Source organism: Protomyctophum bolini (assembly GCF_963924005.1).
Source record: "Protomyctophum bolini genome assembly, chromosome: 6".
NCBI classification, from domain to species: domain Eukaryota; kingdom Metazoa; phylum Chordata; class Actinopteri; order Myctophiformes; family Myctophidae; genus Protomyctophum; species Protomyctophum bolini.
Window position 1 is genome coordinate 27,169,543 of NC_137867.1, and position 20,349 is coordinate 27,189,891.

Consider the following 20,349-nt stretch of genomic DNA (forward strand, 5'->3'; position numbering starts at 1 on the left):
TATAATAGCCAAACATATTTTCTATAGGCTATTATCTCTACTGCCTTTTATAGTTTACAACGAAATATGTAAAATTAAAATACACATCCAATTATTTGAAAGAAGTAGGACAAGTTATACAGTAGCCTATTCCTTAGGCTTACAGGCAATATGGCTGATTATTCTTGTAATTATTTCACTGTGGTCATGGATCATGTGATAGGTTAAACTGCAGGTGTCAGGTTTGTTGTAGAAAGAAAGATTGTCCCCATAAGACCCCAGCCATCTATGAAGGCGCCCATGCAGCGCCTGTGCCCCCATTAGCATAAAGGGAATTGTCAAAAGTGAAAAGTCAGCCTTAACAACATAGGCCACAAACATCCCAGATTCACTGATAAATGTAGGCACACAGCGGCTTTTAATTGAGTTGGCCCTACGTGTAGCCAACAGTACCATGGTCTCCTCCCCGCATTGATTCCTTAGGATGCCATTGGTTCTCACCGGACAGCAGCTCCGCATGATGCTTCTGAGGGAGAAAAGTCAGAGCGCACGCCGCCCCTCGCGCATAAACGCACCGTAAAAGTGATGAGAAGATGCTTTTTCTCTTTCGCCCAGCACGACGTTCAATTCTAGCAGCCCCACAGACTGCCCGTGTGCTAAGGAAGGAACTTGTGCATGGTGTTCACACCGCTCGGGAGAGGCGAAGGACAACGCGGGCTCGTCACAGTACAGAGCCGGCGGCAGAAACCGGGACGATCATCCCTTTAGTTTAGCGGATCCGTGGCAAAGTGCAGCCTCGGAATGGGTGCGCTGGCAAAAGGACGCTACCTCTGTCTGGGCTTCGTGTTCCTTCTTTACTGCACAACATCCACGGTATCGAAAGGTAAGATTCACGTTCATATTGCTGTTTATTTTATTTTATTTATTTTTTAATCGGTGTCAAACAGGCTACGATTCGAATGCGCCACGCTTGGTGTTACGCATCACCTGTGTCTCGTTTATCCATGATTGCTTCATTGATTCACACATGTGGTCATTGTGGTGGGGCTTGAGAAGCAAACCTTTTTTGAAAACATTTGTTAGTCAGCTCAGCTGCGTCCTCCAGGCTCTTGGTATTTGCCCCATGCACCCTTTCTTGGGACTTGTGCCGTATACAGAATCGAGTTCTCCATTCAAATGCGCGACGCTCTCGGGTTTCATTAATCACGGCAAAGCCGGGAGATGACAATCTTTCGCACACTTCGTTTGGTTTCATGAGTTCAAACACACCAGTCTCACTCTCATTTCATTCTATTCCTGAAGTATTGAATAAACTCAATACATTCCTCCTGGCGTCTCATTCAGTAGTTTAATATGGGTACACTGGGCACGGCTCTACATGTGCAACAGGCATAATCACACATATATTTCCAAGGAGTTGCTGTAGCTCTAGAATGTATTTCTTTAACCACATTTAAAATGCATCCTCAAGTCATGTGTCTCAAATGTCGGTACGATATAGATAAAGCGTCCACAGTGTCAATAAAAGGGCATTTGTTCGTTTAAGGCGCTCATCGGCCACGCGCAGTCATTCTGGGGACAAGCTCAAATATAACAAACACACTACCCCATTCACTCGTTCTTTAGGGAAGGGGAAGGGGTGATGGGAGTTGACAGTGTTTAAGTATTCAGTATAGCCTACCTGTTTGAATGTATATTTAGTCAGTAGAATCATGGATATGAACCACATACACACACAAAATATAGGAGGGAGCAGGGGTCTTTGTTGTATTCTGTATATAACAGTATAGTTTAGCCTAAAACTATGGGACATCAAGGATATGTCCATTTTAAGTGGGCTACGCTGCTTCTAAGACTTAGAAGCAGCGTAGCAGTAACAGAGTACACAAATGATTTGGAATACTTAGAATCTAAGTATTCCAAATAATTTGTGTACTCTGTTACTGTACTGTGCATTTTGAAAAGGCATCCACCTTAACCCATTGTTGTGGTCCAACATGTTGAAGGTGAATGCTGTGACACATTGAGGACACATCACATTCCACCATCACTGCTCCATTGCATAATATACATGCATATAATGTCATAGCATTTTTATATGCCTACTATTTTATATAGTAATTTCTTCTGATTTGAGTTAATTAGACAAATAAATATTGCATCACAATCACAAAATCTTGGAAAATATAGCCTACATGTAGAACAATTTAATTAATAGCTTATGTGACCATTTTGAATACAAAGTAGTTATATCAAAGCAGTATATCAAATAGAGCCATATGTCACAGGAAAACTCACTTTCTTAATGGTATGGTGTTTTTTATTCTCAAACACTACCAGCACCTGATGTAACATTTTTCACCATTATTTAGGTTTATCTACAGTGGCTTACAGCTTCAGCTTTACATTCTTTCTTTCTTTCCTTTCCTTTTTTCGGTTATAGTTACTCTCACCAATATTACTGAGCACTCATATAGGTTATATATAGGCTACTCGTATTGTGTAGGCTATAATATATATAAATATATAAACCGTTCCTTGCTGCCAGTTATGTGTTGCACATCATTCTCAAGGGACCATGACATGTGTCACACGGACATTTCCCAGCAAGGTTGACTGTATGAACCTAAGTGCACAAATGCTGTAGCCTTGCAGTGGGACCTCATGGTGCATGCCATTCGACAGAAATCAAGCTTTTAAGGATCAATGGTGATGTGTGCGGGTCTGTTTACTAGGGGGAGTATCATGCGAGGGGTCATGAACTGAAGGGTTGTGAGTAAGCAGAGCCAGGGGGAAACATTAAAAGGTTATTTTGTGGTAGACGCTCAGCATGTGACTTACTGTGCCAGCTTCAACTTGCTGTCGCGATTCGAATAAGGCAGTTTTACTTTTACTAACCAAGTGTGTGTGTGTGTGTGTGTGTGCGCGTGTGCATGTGCGTGTGTGCGTGCATTCCTTTTTTAAATAAATGTATGTACATTTTAACAAGCTGAATGGAAATTCAAAATTGTAGATTGAAAAGCTCCCCAAATACAAAGCAGAAAGAACAAGTGAAGGAGCACAATATATACTACGTTTTCATGAAATGTGCTAAACACCTGTATGCTATGCGTCTACTGTATTTCTGTATGGATTTAATAAATGCATACAGAAATACAGTAGATGCATAGATGGATACAAATTCCATTGTCTGTTTTGACAATGGAATTTGCACAAGACAATACAGCAGCATCCTAGATTACATTGTACAGGGCAGGCCAATTATTACATATTACATTAAATGCAGTTGTGGTCCTCATCAGAATTTATTTAGCACAGGGGTTCTCGAATTTTAGTTTTTTATACCAGGACGAATTTTCTGGGGGGAATTATTTGATTTCACACTTGATAAAGCATATTTAAAAATGAAGCATACATTGGTATAGCCTTGAATTGGATTATTCATTAGAAAATACATTTACAGTGCTGCGATACCTGTTGATTTTGTGTTTTGTCAACATAGTTTAAAAGCTACATAAAACTATTCCTACTGTACAGTACACATTAGTAAATGGCAGCTTAAACAGCAAAGAGAATGCATTCACACTCACAGGCTATGCTTTTCAAAAACAAATGAATCAGACTTAATGGGAAGGATAAATATTTATTTTTTCAGTTGTCAATGTGCAACCCCACCTTCACGACCCCACTTGGGGTCCTGAACCATAGTTTGAGAACCTCTGGTTTAGCGGGTCAATTATACGATACAAACAAAACCCCTTGTATATCATTTTCTCTGCCAATGTGTTGTGCAGCAAAATATATCTTGTGCTCCAAATGCTTGTTAATATTCTTCTATTATAAGTCAATTTATCTCATCTGGCACTGGCACCATCCAGAATAAACTGCTACGTCGTCAGTCTGTTTTGTGTTGATATTTTGTGAAAGAAATATGTAGGCTGTTCTGAATGTATAAAATCTACTGACAAGAGCTGGTCATGTTTAAGTATGTCTGAGAAAGAGGAAGACGTCATTAGTCCATTTTGTGTCAGTAGTATACTGGGACGATAATTTGTATCGTTCTAAATCTAGTACCGGCAACAGCTGTCATCTCGATGTGTGTACTGTGTGAGAGTGACAGAGAGAGGGAGAGAAAGAGACATTTAGTATGATGTTTTTGACAACTGACAAGTATTGAGTGAGTTCTATAACTTTTGGAAAATCTGGTGAAGGCAGATGCTTCTGTATTGGGCCCTCTGTGACCGAGTGATAGCAGTGACCCAACCCAACGGGACACCGCTCAGTGTACTGTACAGTAGACCTATACAGTCTTTCCATCTCATACACAAACACGCACCAATTCATTCCCTCACGGTTTTCAACAATAATGATATAAGATGATAATTAATAAAGGTGTGTGTTTGTAAAGCATATGAGTGTGACTAGTACATATTTTTGTTTCAAACTTTATGTAAATAGTCGCAAAATGCAACTAAATATAGTCACACTCTGGAGACCTGGTAGTATTGCACACTATTCTTTTGCTATAACCAAATTGCCATACCGGTATTCTAAAAAAACAACCACAACCACCTATTTACTGAGTTTTAATTTAAGGAGCTGAAAAGAGCAAAACATGCATATCACTTCAAAAACTATTTGTATCAGCATTACTATTAGGCCATGTTGTCAAGCATGCAAAAAAAGGCGAGACCTCAACATTGGTTACATCTGAATAGGCCTATTTTTAAGAGTGAAATCCTGTATTTTTTCCCCCTGCTCATCTTGTTTTCCATGCAATATTTGTATGAAATGATTGTGCTTGCAGTGGGCGCATTTGCTAAACATTTGCAGCCAATGCAATCATGTAGCCTCACAGATACACGGTTGTGTAGTCTGTAGTTAAAGCATCCAACCATAACCATATGGTGGGTTATGTGGTGTTCCTCTGTTTTCTGTCGACGTGACCTTGTTATACAAATAGACTCATCAAAATGTCTCCAGGCATTGCTTCACCTTTGGCTTGGCACTACTGATTGCAGTTGTCCATTCTTAATGTTTTATTTTAACGGGAGCTACGTGGGTGGGGGGACTTTGGCATTGCACAAAAGGTGCACAAAACTGTGACCACTTCTGTTTTCATAGTCACAGACACAAAAAAGAAAACTCAAGGTTTCCATTTTGCTGTGTACAGGGCTTTTATGAAAACAGACGAAGGTCAAATCTGTTATTTTATTTCCCTCAGAGAAAGTAAGGGGCCTCTAATCCCCCCCCCCCCCTTCCACCATCTGAGAATGAATCATCATTCTCGGGCTGGCGAGGGTGTCGGCGTGCGGAGTTCAGTGCCCAGATTTACATTTAAATGAAACCAAATGGCTGTACATTCAGAAATGATATACAGTAATGATGATGGTAATAAAAGCAAAGTCCCCTTTCATATCGGGCCGGCTTCCTGCTTGCGATTGCTGTCATTTAGGGACTTTGCAGGTATATTTTATGAGTTATGTCTTTGGCTATGTCAAGATTATTACCTACACATTTCAATGAGTGAATTCATCAAGGTGCTGTATAAGGTGCTTACCGAAGTCTGTCATCAGGGTGTGCAATTCATTGGTTTCTCCTTCTTTCCCTCAGTGTGGCTGTTTCTAACTTGCATTACATCCGTATCTGTTATCCAGTTGTCCAGCTTGTGAGATTCAAAAGAACACTATTAATAATATACAGAAGAAGAAGTCACTTTGAAGTATTCCCCCATATTCTAGTGAATTCCATTTCATTTCCTGCCCAACCTCCCAACCTTTGTCAGTTTCTGAAAACTGACACAGGAAATGCTACGAAGTAGGATGTGTGTCGTGTGTGTTTTATGAATTCCTCATCACCCTCTGCTGGCTTTACAATGGGCTAATCTATCCTTAAATGGATGCTGTAGCTTTCATCCACTTAATCTGAAGGGACAGAAATCAGGACCTTCAGTCAATGTGCTAAATCATGTAAGAAGCTGCAGATCTCCTTCATCTATCTCAGGCCATATAGTAGATTCATCTGTGGTCTCAGACTCAATGTCTCTATTCTACAGCATCATTCAAAGTACAGGCTATAGAAAGCAGCCACAATAGGCCACAAATAAAGGTACTGTGAATTCTGCCTTTATATAATGGTGTAATGCCTTTCTGCTGTGCTTCCATTCTCATGTTGTCCTTCCTCCATATGCATATGTCTCCTAGTATTTTATCCTAGTATTGAAGATGGATGGATTTTACCAGAAACATTATTCTCATAGTTTACTATATGTACACGTATTATCTATCTATATATACATAGCTAATGTTGTGCCCAAGTGCCCAAAAAGGGACTCAAAGTAAACAGCTACGTCATGCCGCCCGTGACCGCCCTACTCACTACTGCAACGCTGTCCTACACACTACACTCACACGGCAGTGACGTCACAGACTTACCCTCCGCGTCGTTCCGCCGCTATCTCCTCATGTCGTGCCGAATGCCGAGCCTCAACACCACCTCGCCTCCCTTCCACACTCATGCTGGCAATGCATTTCTTTACTACAAACACTATCGCCCCTAATTAATAATAATAACCCATCCGTTACTACATGTGTGTACGCAATTTCCTTCTTCCCATATTGCGCTGCAACTCTAGGATGAGCCTCATCATACAGCGCTCTGTGCTGAAAATAGGGGGTTTTAAAAAATATTCATTGAATCGTATCGAAAATCGTATTGAATCGTGACATTAACATTGAAAGTTTAATTGAATCGTGGATTAGGCGAATCGTGACAGCCCTAATAGATAGAATGGAATGCGAAAATTCATTTTGTGCCAAGCACTCATCAGAATACAAAACAACACAACACAACACATATACACGCATCCGCCTGGGTGACGGCAGACGGCAGACAGCTGGGCGAGCGCTGGCGCTTTGGCATGAAGTCGGATCAACATATGGAATGAATTCTGTACTGGCCATATATGGAGCGGGTGGGGATGATCAACATATGGCATGTCGGAACAGGCCAGCTCCATATATGGAGATCAGATGTAGAGTTGCTGGTCGGCTCCATATATGCAGATCGATGGAAATGCACTATTAGAGGTTTTTCCACGTTAAACTGTCTCAGACAATGAGGATCTAAGAAGCAATACAAAGTAATTCACAAATAAGTCACAATAAGTGTGACTTGTGTGATGAATGACCGATATCCCCCCACTTAAAGCAGAAACCAGTGCAGAAAAAAAGGTGGCGCTCAAAGCGGCATTATCAACGTGTCCGGTCGGTTGCGGATGTTGGAAGCGACCCTATCCATGTTGTAGTGATGAGAGCCGAGGGTAAATTACTCTACTGTAGAGTGGACTTGTAGGGCTATATCTTGCGCCACCCTTATCCACCCTTATCCCTAAAATAATTTGCCATTTTTCACTATTTTAAAAAGCCTTTTAAATTAGTTAAAATAGCCGATCTACAAGCTCACAATGTCTTGATGTAGATCGGCTAGTTGAGTGGCACAAGATGGAGCCCGTAGTCTGCTCGTCATGTTTCAGGGCTGACTACTGGTGTAGTGTGAACTAGATACCATATTCTCAATATAAACTCTCAATTAATATACCAATCAATCAACTCCAGTCTCCAAATCAAACTCCAAAGCAAGACTAGCGAAAATAATGCTATCTTTGTTTTAGTGTGAAGCTCCGTGTTGCCAGATTCTGTGAGTGAAACAAGCGACTAGGTCTATGAAAACAAATCCAAAAGAAGCAACCAGTTTCACTACTTGAGCCCTATTACATCAGCTATTTCTTTTAAAGAATCATGAAAGCAAGCTCAAATAATCAACTACACTTCAGAAATAAGTCCAAACTATAAACGTCAAACGGGCAACTATGAATATTAAGCTATGGACAACTAGCCCAAAGTCGCTTATAATAAGCGGACCTGGCAACACTGCAAACCAGCGCTTTCTGCAATTTGCACGGGGAAAATAATGTTTCGTCGGCAGACTGTCTTTGTGCAGATAAAAAATGCTAAATGCTAAAACATCCCCCATTACATTTAATTGTATTTTGGCCATGTTAAGTGGATTCTCTTATCCATAGGGACTTGGCATATGTGTTCCATTATACTTTAAATGTCTTTATCACCAACATTACAGACGGTCAATAAAAAGGGAGGTGTGCGGGTCAGAATTAAACTGCCCAGAAAACAGAAGTAAACAAGAATGACTCAGTCCTAATTGCCAGCTGCAGCAAGCTCTTGTTTATGAACAGTTTGTGTGCCTCTGCCTCAGCTCACGGCTTCAAATTGCAGTGTTCAGAGTATGGGTTTTATGGGTAAGTCTCCCATTGGCTTAGAGGCAGCCAATGAGGAAGAATTGTCGACTACGGTCTCTAGTAGAGGTAGGTGAACATGTTATCCAGCCGCTTTTCAAGCAGCTGGCCAAAGGCACTCCCAGACTCCCTTTACCGGCATCATCAATAATGGAAAAGTACAAGGTAGAGAAATAAGATCAAGCAGAGCACCTGTTTTTCCCCCCTGTGATTCAAGGCAATTAGTTGCTTGTTCGTATCTGTCCAATTCATACACTTTAATAACTCCTGGTAAACAAGTTCTTTGATATGAAAGATTTGTTTTTCTTGGCTAAACAATATGCAGCCTCGATATTATGCATTCTTAAATCAAGTCTAATCAACAACATGCATGTGTGTGTCACCCCATTTTAGCCCAATTCATCACACTCGTGCTTATTAAACGTGTTTGTTTTCTCATTAAAAAGCGGTGTCTACTTGTTTTCATTTGTGTTCCCCTTGATTTTTCACTGGGGTAGATTGAAGTCTGGTCTGGTAATATACTTTAAATTTAGAGGTGTCAAGTTGTGCTGGCTCTGTGTTCTTTTTTCCCCTTCCATATCAATGTTTACAGATGGTGTGCAGCAGATGAGCTTTTTACAAGCTTGCTTTATGATAGCAACCTATTTAGCAAACCTCCAAGTAGCTGTAAGATCTACTGGGCACGCACGCATGCACACACACACACACACACACACACACACACACACACACACACACACACACACACACACACACACAGTGTAATTAGAAACACCAATACACACACAGTGTAATTAGAAACACCAATGTAGACGGCAGTGCATAAACATTCCCCGGCTTATTTGATTGTATCAGAGCAGCAAGCCCTTTATATAGTCACAGGTGTGTCAGATGAAAGGCGAAGCCTCATCTTTCATCAAGTTAGAGTGAATTCAATATTGTTATCGGAAAACACGTCCCTGTGATGTATGGTCCATGGCTGGAATCAGTGTCTGACGATCTCAGGCAAATGGCCTTTTGATTGAGTGGAGTTCCTCAGTAAACCTCTCCTAGCCCACCCAATGAAACTGAAATTACACACACATTTTTGTCCTTTTAATCTGTCTGTAATTAACCCTGTGGGGTCTATAGTCTCTGGGTACTTTTTGTGTGTTTTTTCTATGTAGAGATATTCATTATTTGTGCCAGGAGATCGTGCCAATTTCTTCAATCCAAGCTAATAGAGACTGCAGGCTTTATATTCCTGAAAAGTTACAATGCATCCAGTAGATTGACAGCAGGTCTAGTTCAGGTTGATGTGATTTTCCATGCATTATGTTAGCCATTCCTTGGAAATGTTACATTAACCCAGTGTAAAATGTTGAAAATCAGGGGGAAAAAATGACAAAGAGCTCAGATCAAAGCATTTTGCGTCCTCTCCCAAAGGTTGCCATCCTTGTTCTGTTATCTAATTGAATTAGATAACAGAACAAGGATGGCAACCTTTGGGAGAGGACGCAACTTTGGGGGTTTGTTCCAATGACAAACCACTGAAACCAGTGCTCATCATAATAACTCCCCCTTCTAATCCCTGCTCCTCCTTGCTAATGCATTTCTTCTATATCACAGCCCTCCTGGTCCTCTGCTGTTTCTTTACCCACTTTTGTGGCCTTGGGTCAACTGTTCCAACATGTCCTCTGTTGATTCATGCCATGGCAGTGGGGGCCTAGTGGGACAGAACTGCGCTGAAGGACACATTGTGATGAATGGACTGCTGAGTGCCAGTCTCGGCTCACTGTGTCCTGTCCTGCCTGGAGGAACGTATGGTCTCGCTGGCTGTTGGGCGCATGTTACTCACTGAGCTGTGGTGTTTCTGACCACGGGTTTGACCGCAGAGAGCAACGAGCGCCAGGGGAAAGTCAAAGCAAATGGTTTTAATAGTAGACTAGTATTATATTAGAGTACCCCGACCTGTGGGTTGGGAACCCAGGGGACAGCTGAACGGAACACAGCAGAGAAAACGCTAAGCGCACCCCTGAAAAGTCAATGAAAAGGGCTCAATAGGCTACAGTAATGGATTGGCATATTAGCTAAGGTGCATATTACACAACATTTTGATTATTATATAAATTTGTATTGTGGTTCAGGAAAGGTACTTTTGTTGCTAATTGCTATCTATGACAGTGGATGTAGTGTCACAAGATGCTGTAGCTTTTGTGCTGCAATGTTTCTTACCATGGGATTGACCATTAGTCACACTAGAAAAAGTGCCCCTCGGGGCACAGGTCTCCACCAGGCCAGGTCAGGTTGTGGCGCTATAACAGGCCGTTCTGGACTTTTTGGGGCAGAGGTTCGTCGTTGGCATTCAGGGAGTGTGTGTGCAAAAATTTCAGAGTAAAAATCTGCCATTTCTGAGCTGCTATTTTGAAAGAAATCCCGGTGCTGATTGTGTTAATGCTACCAGTAGTATCTTCATCAGGAATGAGCGGACATCCTATCTTCTTTCTGTATATCGGTACACACACACACACGCACACACACATTTTTTTGTGTTTCCATTTTGGATCTGTCTACCGATATACCAGACTCACAAGGTGCCAAGCCAGGCAAATTAATTAACAGAAATTGCAGTTCGTCACTTTTCAACTTTTTAAGGGGGAATTGCAGTCAAAGGTAAGCATGGGCCAACTGAAAGTTAATTTCTTCGGTGGATCTTCGTCGCTGGACTTCAACAGGTCATTTTAATTCAACTTAAATCATCACAAGTAGGTGCGGTAACTGAAAGGGATTCCAACAGGTGAGTAAGGTTTTTACTTAGGCTGTTCTTCTAGGTTTCAGATAATGCAGTTCAACTCAGGTTCGTGTCTAACGGTCAATAAGGTGAATAAGGTATGATTTCCCCACGGTAAGTATTTATTTCTCAGCCAGTTGATCGAGTAGAGTAGTTTTACTCCTCCGAAGGCTGTGTACTCTGGTAGGGTTTCCCCCTGTTTCCATTTCTTGTATTACTCCTTGAGAGGTTTACATGCGCTAGCTTGCCAGGCTAGTGCGTGCCCTGTCGGTGCCTGGGATTATAGTGAGACACAGAACATACACGGTAAGTATAGTTCACATTATCACATAGAATGGGATGTGAATTAAAGTGGTTGTCTCGCTTACCGCCCGACTTTGCTCATCCTTGTTCCTCCACCGCCGGAGAGTCGTCTCGCAATGAGACAGAGAGAATTGGCTTTTATAGTGTTTGCTCCAACGGGGCAGTTCCACACAGGTGCAGCGTAATCAAGCGGATCAAGCAGGTACGTATCTTCCTTCTATAACCCTGCCCAGGCTCTGACACGTCTTCTCACTCTGTCCTACTGGCTCTCCGGGGGGGGAATCTTACCTGTTGGGCGATGCTATCCCAGCGAGACACCACAATACATCCATTTCATTTCTACAAACAGAATTGCAATATCATTTCATAAAATAATATTCTCATTCAATTTGATTGAGATTTACCACCAATATACTTTTACCAAATTAATTAAAAATAATCAATATTTTATATAAAATGATGGAAGATGAAGCATACGTACCTCACTGGCAGTCACTGCCTTATTAATATTTGCGGCCAGAGGAAGATGTCTGGCTTTTCATGAAAATCTATTCGTATTGAATTTGATTAGACGATTCACTGAAATAACAAATTGGACAGAACGTATTACCGTATCTACGTTGGTGTATCCTCGGCATATTGTATAAAATAATTGGAGAAGAACATATCTCACTGCCTAAATGCAACATCACTGCATGTAGGTCTCACCCAATGAGGAATGTGGATTTTTGCACATGAGTTTATCAGAAACTGTAGACAGCCAAAGATTAAGCACTGTAGTGTACACCCAATGTAGTCAATAGGCAATGACTATACATTGTGGGGAAAACATATTGAAAAACATATTAAAGGGATATTTCAATTTCAAATATGTTTTGGGGTCAGTTTATCGTCTACTCTACTTTTGTGAGCACCCAGACAGTTTTTAAATTGCTTCATTCAATATTTACATAATTTATATTGATTTTATCAGACACGCCCCCTTCCTATACAAACCTTTTAACCTTCAAACTTGATAACCATGATAGATTCCTCAAAAACACCCACCCCAGTATGAGTCACTCATACTCATACTGCCCTCCTAATTGTGACGAAGGTCTGATATTCCATATGTTGATCTGACCTCATCAAACCCTGTACACTCAAGACATGCTCCTTATATTGTAAGTACAGAATTCATTCCATGTTAATCTGACCCCCCATGCCAAAGTGCCAGCGCTCGCCCAGCAGTCTGCTGTCAACAAGGCGGATGTGTGCACGATGCGTGCGCAACCTCGCCATAAAGGTCGAGATCGCTTCTCGCCCTAAAGGTCGAGGTCACTTCTCGCCCTCAGGCGTCTTACTGGTACGTGAGGGGCCATGTTTTTTCGATTACTTTTTTTCATTCATTTTGTGTCTGTGTGTGTGAGACGCGGCTTGGACTGTTGTAGCGCCACCATGAGGCTGATTTGAAAACTACGGCATTTCTTCCTCAGCCTAGTGGGAATATGCATGCACAGTTTCACCGCAATCGGACGCTGCGTTAAGTAGTTGTGGCGATTTGTACAAAACGGGTACAAAGCGGGTTACTCCTGAAAAGTTTAGAAGCCAATCGTAGCCAATGAGGGTGGATTATGAGAAATCAAACAAACCCGTCTTGATCACATGACTATGGAGAGCATGTGTACCGTTTTGCGTGAAATTTGGATAAAGGAGTAATATTAGAAAATGTGTTTTACATATGTCGGCCTCCTGGTGGCGCTATAAAGAGCAAAGCTTTTTCCTTGGCCTCTAGGGAGTTGGCATACAAAGTTATCCACAGATCCGTGCAGTTAGAGGTAAAAACACTTTTCGGCCAGCTATAGCGCCACCATGAGGCTGAGTTGAAAATGCTGACGTGGCATTTCTTCCTCGGCCTAGTGGGAATCATGAGCGAACATGGAAATCATGTGTTTTTGATTTGCAGCATTTTGTTTGAAACTGAGCACTCCTGCGAACTTTGGAAGCCAATTAAATCTTAGCCACTCAGGATGGAGTCTGAGAAATCTGAAAGACCTGTTTCGTTGAATGGCTCTAGAGAGACTGTGTACCAATTTGTGTGATGTTTGGACATAATCTGTAGGTGTACTGTCCAAAAAGTTGTTTTGCGCAAAGCGGCCTCCTGGTGGTGCTATAACAGGCCGTTCTGGAAATGTTGTGCAAAATTTGGCATCGACCGGGTTAACGGTGCCGGAGATTAGCTGTTCACAGACGGACACACGGACACAGAGACGGACGGAGTGCAAAACATACTCTCTCCCCATGCCTTCGGCCTGGTGGAGACAATCAAGCAACTTAAGAATTGTCTGGGATGCTCACTATACTAGCCAAAATGACCCCAAACACGTTAGAAAGTGAAATATCCCTTTAAAGAAAAAAGTTTAATAGTAGGCTATACTGTGCTAATGGTAGTGTTAAAAAAGAAAGGCTAGCACACAATGCTTTTGCTTTTCTTGCAGGCCATAAAAGTGTAAATAGCAGACACAGGAAAGTGGCACTACAGTAGATGGGCAGAATGGAAAGGATGTGTGATTAAAATCATTACTTGTACTCAAACCCATGATGAGCACTGGATAGGTGTCTTATCCTGCTAAGCTTGATTGTAGCTGATTAATTTGATACTGTACTAATTTAACATGGTAGTTAAATTCACATCGCCTAATAGTGCTGACGTGTCTGCTTAGTGTGGTTCTTTTGTCAGTATAATCTCTTCTAGTATAATCTTTCACTGTTCCATGGAAGCTGGTCCAACAGATTACATTGTTACTGAATTGCAAGTTTCTTGACTGCTTCCATGGTTTATGGTCAGTCTCCTTTTGGCGGTCTGTTTGCTCCCCCAGCTACATTAGCCGCCGTTCTCATAAAAAATAACTCAGCGGCACAAGCCTCAATTCGGATTGACAAATGAGCAGAACAGGTCCCACTAGTGCTGGCTACAGTGAAACGGAGGCTAATATGGAAATATACATTTAAAGGCTGTCACCAGGGCGGAGACATCAGACATTGGTTTCCTAGCAAGCAGAAGAGATGGGTTTCAAGGCGGGGACCTCTGGACAGGATAATGAGGTAGAGTTGATGACTCCAGACAGCCACGGCTGTCTCCTCTGAGCCTCACAGCTGGATAGTGATGCAACTCCTAATGTGTGTTGCCTCCTCTGTTTGAATCTGTTTCAGTAGCTTTTTGCAAACAGTGGTTTTTCTTCTTTTCATAATCTTGCGAGTGCTTTAGTCTGTTAGTCTGTTACTATGCTATGTACAGAGGCCTATCTTTTTTGAAGTGTTTTTAATGAGCTCGCGTTTGATCTTTTGCAGTTTTCATTGATCTACTCACTGACATGAAAGGTCCCAACAGACTTGCCCTGCGACCCAAGCATTCATGGAAAGAATATTTCATTGTATTCCTGTGGTCCTCTACTCCTTTTTGCACTTTTCTCTGTTTTGTCTTGAGGGCTAGTTGCTGAGTAACTGTTCAGTTCCTTGCGTGCCCATGGCAGCCTCCCACTGCCGCCTCCTTTTTATGTTCAAAATGCGCCTTTTGAAAGTCGGTTCAGCATTTGATCCAATCTGAGAGTTCTCAGGGTCAACACCGCTGTGGATTAGTCAATGCTCTCATATAAGCCAACATGCATTCATCTCAACCTTGTAGGCCATGTTGTATCTTTTGGTGATTTGTAATGGCTTGTGCCCACACAGTACCCAAGCAACGGCTGCTGTTTTTCCTTTTGAGGCTGCAGTAAGGCAAGTCTGTATTTCACAGCTGCAGTGGAGCATGATAAGAGTGCTTTAAATTGTTGCTGACCTTAAGTTGCCATTTTTGTGCTGTTTATCATTCAGCTTGTCACAATAATTGTGACAAGCTGTGGAAAATTATTCTATCTAGTTAACTGGTTTATCTTCAATAACGTGTTCATGACAATAGTCTGCTCTTGTTAATCCAGTCTCTATAGGGCATAGCAGTGAGGTGCTGGAAGTACACGTCACATTCCTTTCCAGCATAGGGGATTTCAGCCATAATGTCATAACAATCCAATGTACACTACCACAATGCTATAGAAACTGCAAGTCTGTATGCAATCACTGCAGTTTTAATATTCACCTGCTACTCACTACTCGCAATGCTAAAGCGTAACATCCGGTATCTATGGAAACGTTTCCACTTCTGCCTCAACGAATGTCACATGTTTTGACTTCCTTGATCCCATAGCCCAGAGTAAGATCACAAACCTCCACGGAAATCTTGTTCTTGCCGGAACTACACCTCGGGCTCCATCTTGCGCCACCCTTATCCCTAAACTTATTTGCCATTTTTTACTATTTTGAAAATCATTTTAAAATAGTTCAACTAGTCGATCTACATCTACATGTTGTGAGCTTGTAGATCAGCTATTTGAACTATTTTAAAAGTTTTAAATAGTAAAAAATGGCAAATTAGTTTAGGGATAAGGGTTAAGGGGTGGCGCAAGATATAGCCCCTCATCTACACTGCCAGCGATGCGAGCGAACGATGAAATCTCTGTAGAATACATGTTTTTCAATTAGACTGTCCTGACATACCGTGAGCGTGCAGCGACATCATCCACCCCTCCGAATTCGCTCGCTGTCTATTTGAGCAAGGTTTCGCGGCCCCAAACACTTTTATTGGTTTGCATTTACACGCTACTATTTATTGGTTATTTGATTGGTTCAGGCTACGTCGTAACGCAATGGCCGACGTTCCATATCACAGTTTTTCTCACGATATCGCCGCCGGAACGCTCACTCCTTGACTGTGCTTTACCCCGACCTCCTCATATTACTTTCCTCATTCATGCATCCCTGAACACATGCATTCAATGTCTTTAGCTTTAGATTCTTTAGCCCTCTCCCCAGGTTGGCAGAGGGGATGTAGCGCCCAGGAATACACTAGACAATTGACACTGGGTGAAAAAAAGGCTTACGGAAATTGTGGGCTTAAAAGAATATATAATAAAAATACCACGTACAGCTATATTCTCTATTTTCCTTATGACTAAATAAATGGGGCTTAAAAGTGGGTAAACAGAGCACCCAACCCCCAAGAATAAAATGTGTCCTCCACAGAGTGTGTGTGGGTTTGTTTGTATATTGAACAATTCAACATCAATAACACAGTTGTGATTAATGGGCAATGGTGGTTTATATTAGCTATATCAATAATGTTGTTGCACAAATATGAATTTTGAATAAATCCTAATTAATGCCAGATCATTGATTATGCACGTCAGGGATGTCTACTGACTGGGTCGCCTCTGAATTATTAACAAACTTCAGCACATTAAACTGACTGGCACACCCATATGAATTGGTGACATCAGGCACTTATTCAATAGTTAAAAAGAACAATAGAAAAAGATTGACAGTAAACAATATAACCACAAATATCCTTGGCAGCAGATGCCATGTCATTTTAACATACTGACTGCTGGTTGGGACAGACAATAAATTCACAACATATATGTGTTGAAATAGTTCGATTAGATGTGCGCTGTGTAACCAAAGTGTCTGTAGAATAAATGGAAGTAGTCCATCACCAGCATGAGTCCTTGAGCAATGAGCAGCCCTCTGGGTTGTATGGAAAGCAGAATGGTAATTGCAGACAAAAAATAATGGAGAAAGGCACGGTGACCAGTTTAGACATTTGGCTGCACCTCAGTGGATTCCAGATTAATTCCCTGTTCGACTTTGACTGTCTGTCTGCCACGGGGGTGTTAGGGAGCGAGAAATAGATCTCTATCTTTTACAACAAAATAAAAATATTACTGAAGGGAAACTATGCATTCATAATTTTAGTGTAATAGGCAAACAATAGCACTGTAAATAGCATTGACAGGTTTCAGTCTGTAGTATTCCAATTTCCAATAAGCTGCCTTTGCTTTTAACACCTAAGGTTGAGGTTGCCACAGATTATATAAGCAAAAAAAGTGGTTCATTTCTAGTCTCCCGGTTACAAAAATACATGCCTTAACGAGTATATTTTATCTATTGGTAATGGTATAGGCCTGCCAGCAGTAAAGAATGTGGGCGACTCCGAGAAGGCATGACAAACGGGTTTGAGGTCAGCAATGTAATTCTTTCCATAGTACTGTGCATTAACCTGTGCATTTTATGTTACTGTACAAATGTTACTTGCGCTGTTTTACACAGTAAAACGGAAGCCATCTGTAATCTGCCAACGTAAATTGCTGATGAGGCAGATTTTCACACCTGCTCCAAATTCTGATTATATGGGTTACCATTGTTTGTCATGCTATTGCAGCATCTTTCTCCTTTTTATGTTTTATTTTTGTATCCTATTGTTTTTTAGCCTCCTCATTTTTTGCTGCTACAGTGCCCTGGTTTCACTCCTTGGGATCAATAAAGTTCATCTCATCTTATCTTTTCTTATCTTATCTTTCCAGATTTTCTTAATCATACAGTATAGAACTCCAAATTTATTTATTTTTTGGTCAGTACTCCTAAATTATCTTCAACATCAATGTTCGTATTCTCACGTAATCCTTATTTGCTGCCCTTTGCTTTAAAAAGCAACGACGCAGAAGAAAACTGTATATACAATAGCCTATTTCACCTATGGACCCTGACGACTGAGCAACTGGTCCAAAACTAATTGCATTGGTCTGTCTTGAGTATGCTGCAGTAACCTGCGGTAATTTAACAAAGAGTGCACAGACAAGGAGGTCCAGAAGCTATCTTGCTCATCCACTACTGCATCTGTCCCCTAGCAAGCCTCTATTGATGGTTCTATGCCGTTTGCTCCGCACTCACTTGGAAGAATGGCGTAATTGAATCTCCATTTACAACCCAACTAAATCAATTTCAAACAGGGTTGCTTAAGATTTTACCTTTAATGATGTCGACAAGAATCAGTGACTGTTCCTGGGAATATGGGGTGCAGATATGTAAAATGCCATTGTTCTTATCTACGTGTACATTATTTGTTTGCAATTTAAAAGAGGTAGCTATCTTCCTATTTTATTTATTTGTTTGGGGGGGGGGGGGGGGGGGGGGGGGGTATAGCTACTGTATAACTACTGCATGACTTCACCTTTTTAACCCATGGGCAAATTTTTTATTTGCTATTGATTTTGGTGACCCCATGACCTTTTCTCTAATACCATTCTTGGGGCAACATTTCCACTTGCTCATGATAACTCCTTGATGTTTTACTTTTCTTTTTTTAAAGAGTATCCAAGTTATATTTTTTACCTCGTTCTCCCCCTTTTTTGCACCCCACACACTTTTCTGTGTGTTGTCACTGCTGTTTCATCTACTGGCTCACCTGCCAGTGTGCACCTATAGGAGTGTGTACAAGGTGGTATTAACATGGCATGGTTATAATCAGCAGCCTGATGGTCTATACAAAAATGTAAAACGTGTACCTAGATTCACCAGTACTAATAAGTGGTGCTACATAATTACAAGTATTAAGGTTGCTCGGGTGGATATGCAGTGTACAAATATTTTCAGATAAAAGGCTGTCAAATTGCCAATAGTTGAGTGCAATGGCTCTAATAAAATTAACCATTTGATTGCTACAATGGCATTGCCACCATTTATTCTGTAGTAGTTTGCCACATGGATAATTGCAATCATATGCAAATTTGCTGCTGAGTGCAATTTGCCATTAAATGCAAGAGCAAATTGCACTCGGCTGTGAAACTTGGACTATGGACATATTCTCTGCAGCATTTGATTGCCTCAATATCTTTTGTGTATGAGATTTTAAGACTGGTGGGGCACAGTGCATGCTATCAGCAGCAGCAATGCATTCTTTGTAAATTTACCCCATACTATAACCTGTCCTTCAGCACATCATCATACTATAATTAACCAAATGTCTTTCTGAATGTGTGTGTGTGTCTGTCAGAAACACCTGCACCAATCGCTCCCACTAAATCACCAATAATATGGAGGTCTTAACGAAGCCCTTTTTCCAATTTAACAAATTATAAATTAATAATGAATTTATTAGTGAATTAAAAATGCGAAAACGCACCCAGGGCGCAGTACCCCCCGCCAAGAGGCCAGGGGACTTGTTTCCATTCCTATATTATATTCATCAACATACTGTAGCATAAAAGTAACACCAAAATACAATATCATGAACAAATATAAAACACTAACTAGATAAAGTGCCCCTCAGGGCACAGGTCTCCACCAGGGCAGGTCAGGTTAAAGGCAGTGAATTCCATCACCTTGGATTACCATAGAGCGTGGTGTTCACCTTCATGTAATTTGTTTGCCTATCTTACGTCCCCATGGCCTTTCCTCTAGTGCCTACTTCCACACAAGACATCTAAATTAATGGCCGGATTGTCATGAAACTTGACAGATGGTGAGATTGTAGCATGATCCCTGCTGATGTTGGTGACCCAATGGCCTTTCCCTTAATTTCAGGTCTGTTACAAAGAGCACCTTGGCCTCTAGGGGCTGCTGGTAGGGGTGACTTGTTTTGGACCAATTACCCCAATACCCTGTATGAGGGCAGGGTAAAAAAAATATTGAAACGGTGATGAGTACCAGTACATTTACAGCACTTACATCAGCACTAGACAAACCATAATATACCCATCTTTTTTTACAACAAGGTTTCATGTATTAGTTTGTCTATGGTTAATATATTAGTTTAATGATAATTTAAAAGAGATTTCTTTTCCGGCCCTAAAGATTTTGTCCAAACATGCAAATTGGTACACATTATGGCACTCATTTATCAATTGAGTGTAAAATCTGCCCCAAATTCGAGTGTAGGTTTCGTAGTACACCCACGTCGCCACAGTATTTCTAAAGTGATCACAAACAGCTGATCCTTTCTTTATTTCGTTCCGACGTTAATAAATGTGACGGCTGAAATCTATCTGGCACGCCCTATGAAATCAAGCCTCGCCCTCGTTTTTGCGACATGAACAACTGCAGTACGACCTTGGAAACCATAGTTGCAGGACGA

At 41.2% G+C, this 20,349-nt stretch overlaps 1 protein-coding gene across 3 annotated transcripts in view; it reads left to right on the plus strand.

Annotated features, from left to right (window-relative positions):
* The first annotated feature begins 569 nt into the window (after nucleotides 1-569).
* unc5db (unc-5 netrin receptor Db) overlaps nucleotides 570-20,349 on the plus strand; it is a 203,397-nt gene continuing 183,617 nt past the window's right edge. For all 3 annotated transcript variants that reach the window (XM_080765408.1, XM_080765410.1, XM_080765409.1), the window contains exon 1: nucleotides 570-862. In XM_080765408.1, the coding sequence (XP_080621534.1) occupies nucleotides 781-862 (82 nt within the window). In that variant the 5' untranslated portion in view covers nucleotides 570-780. The remainder of the gene's footprint in view (nucleotides 863-20,349) is intronic.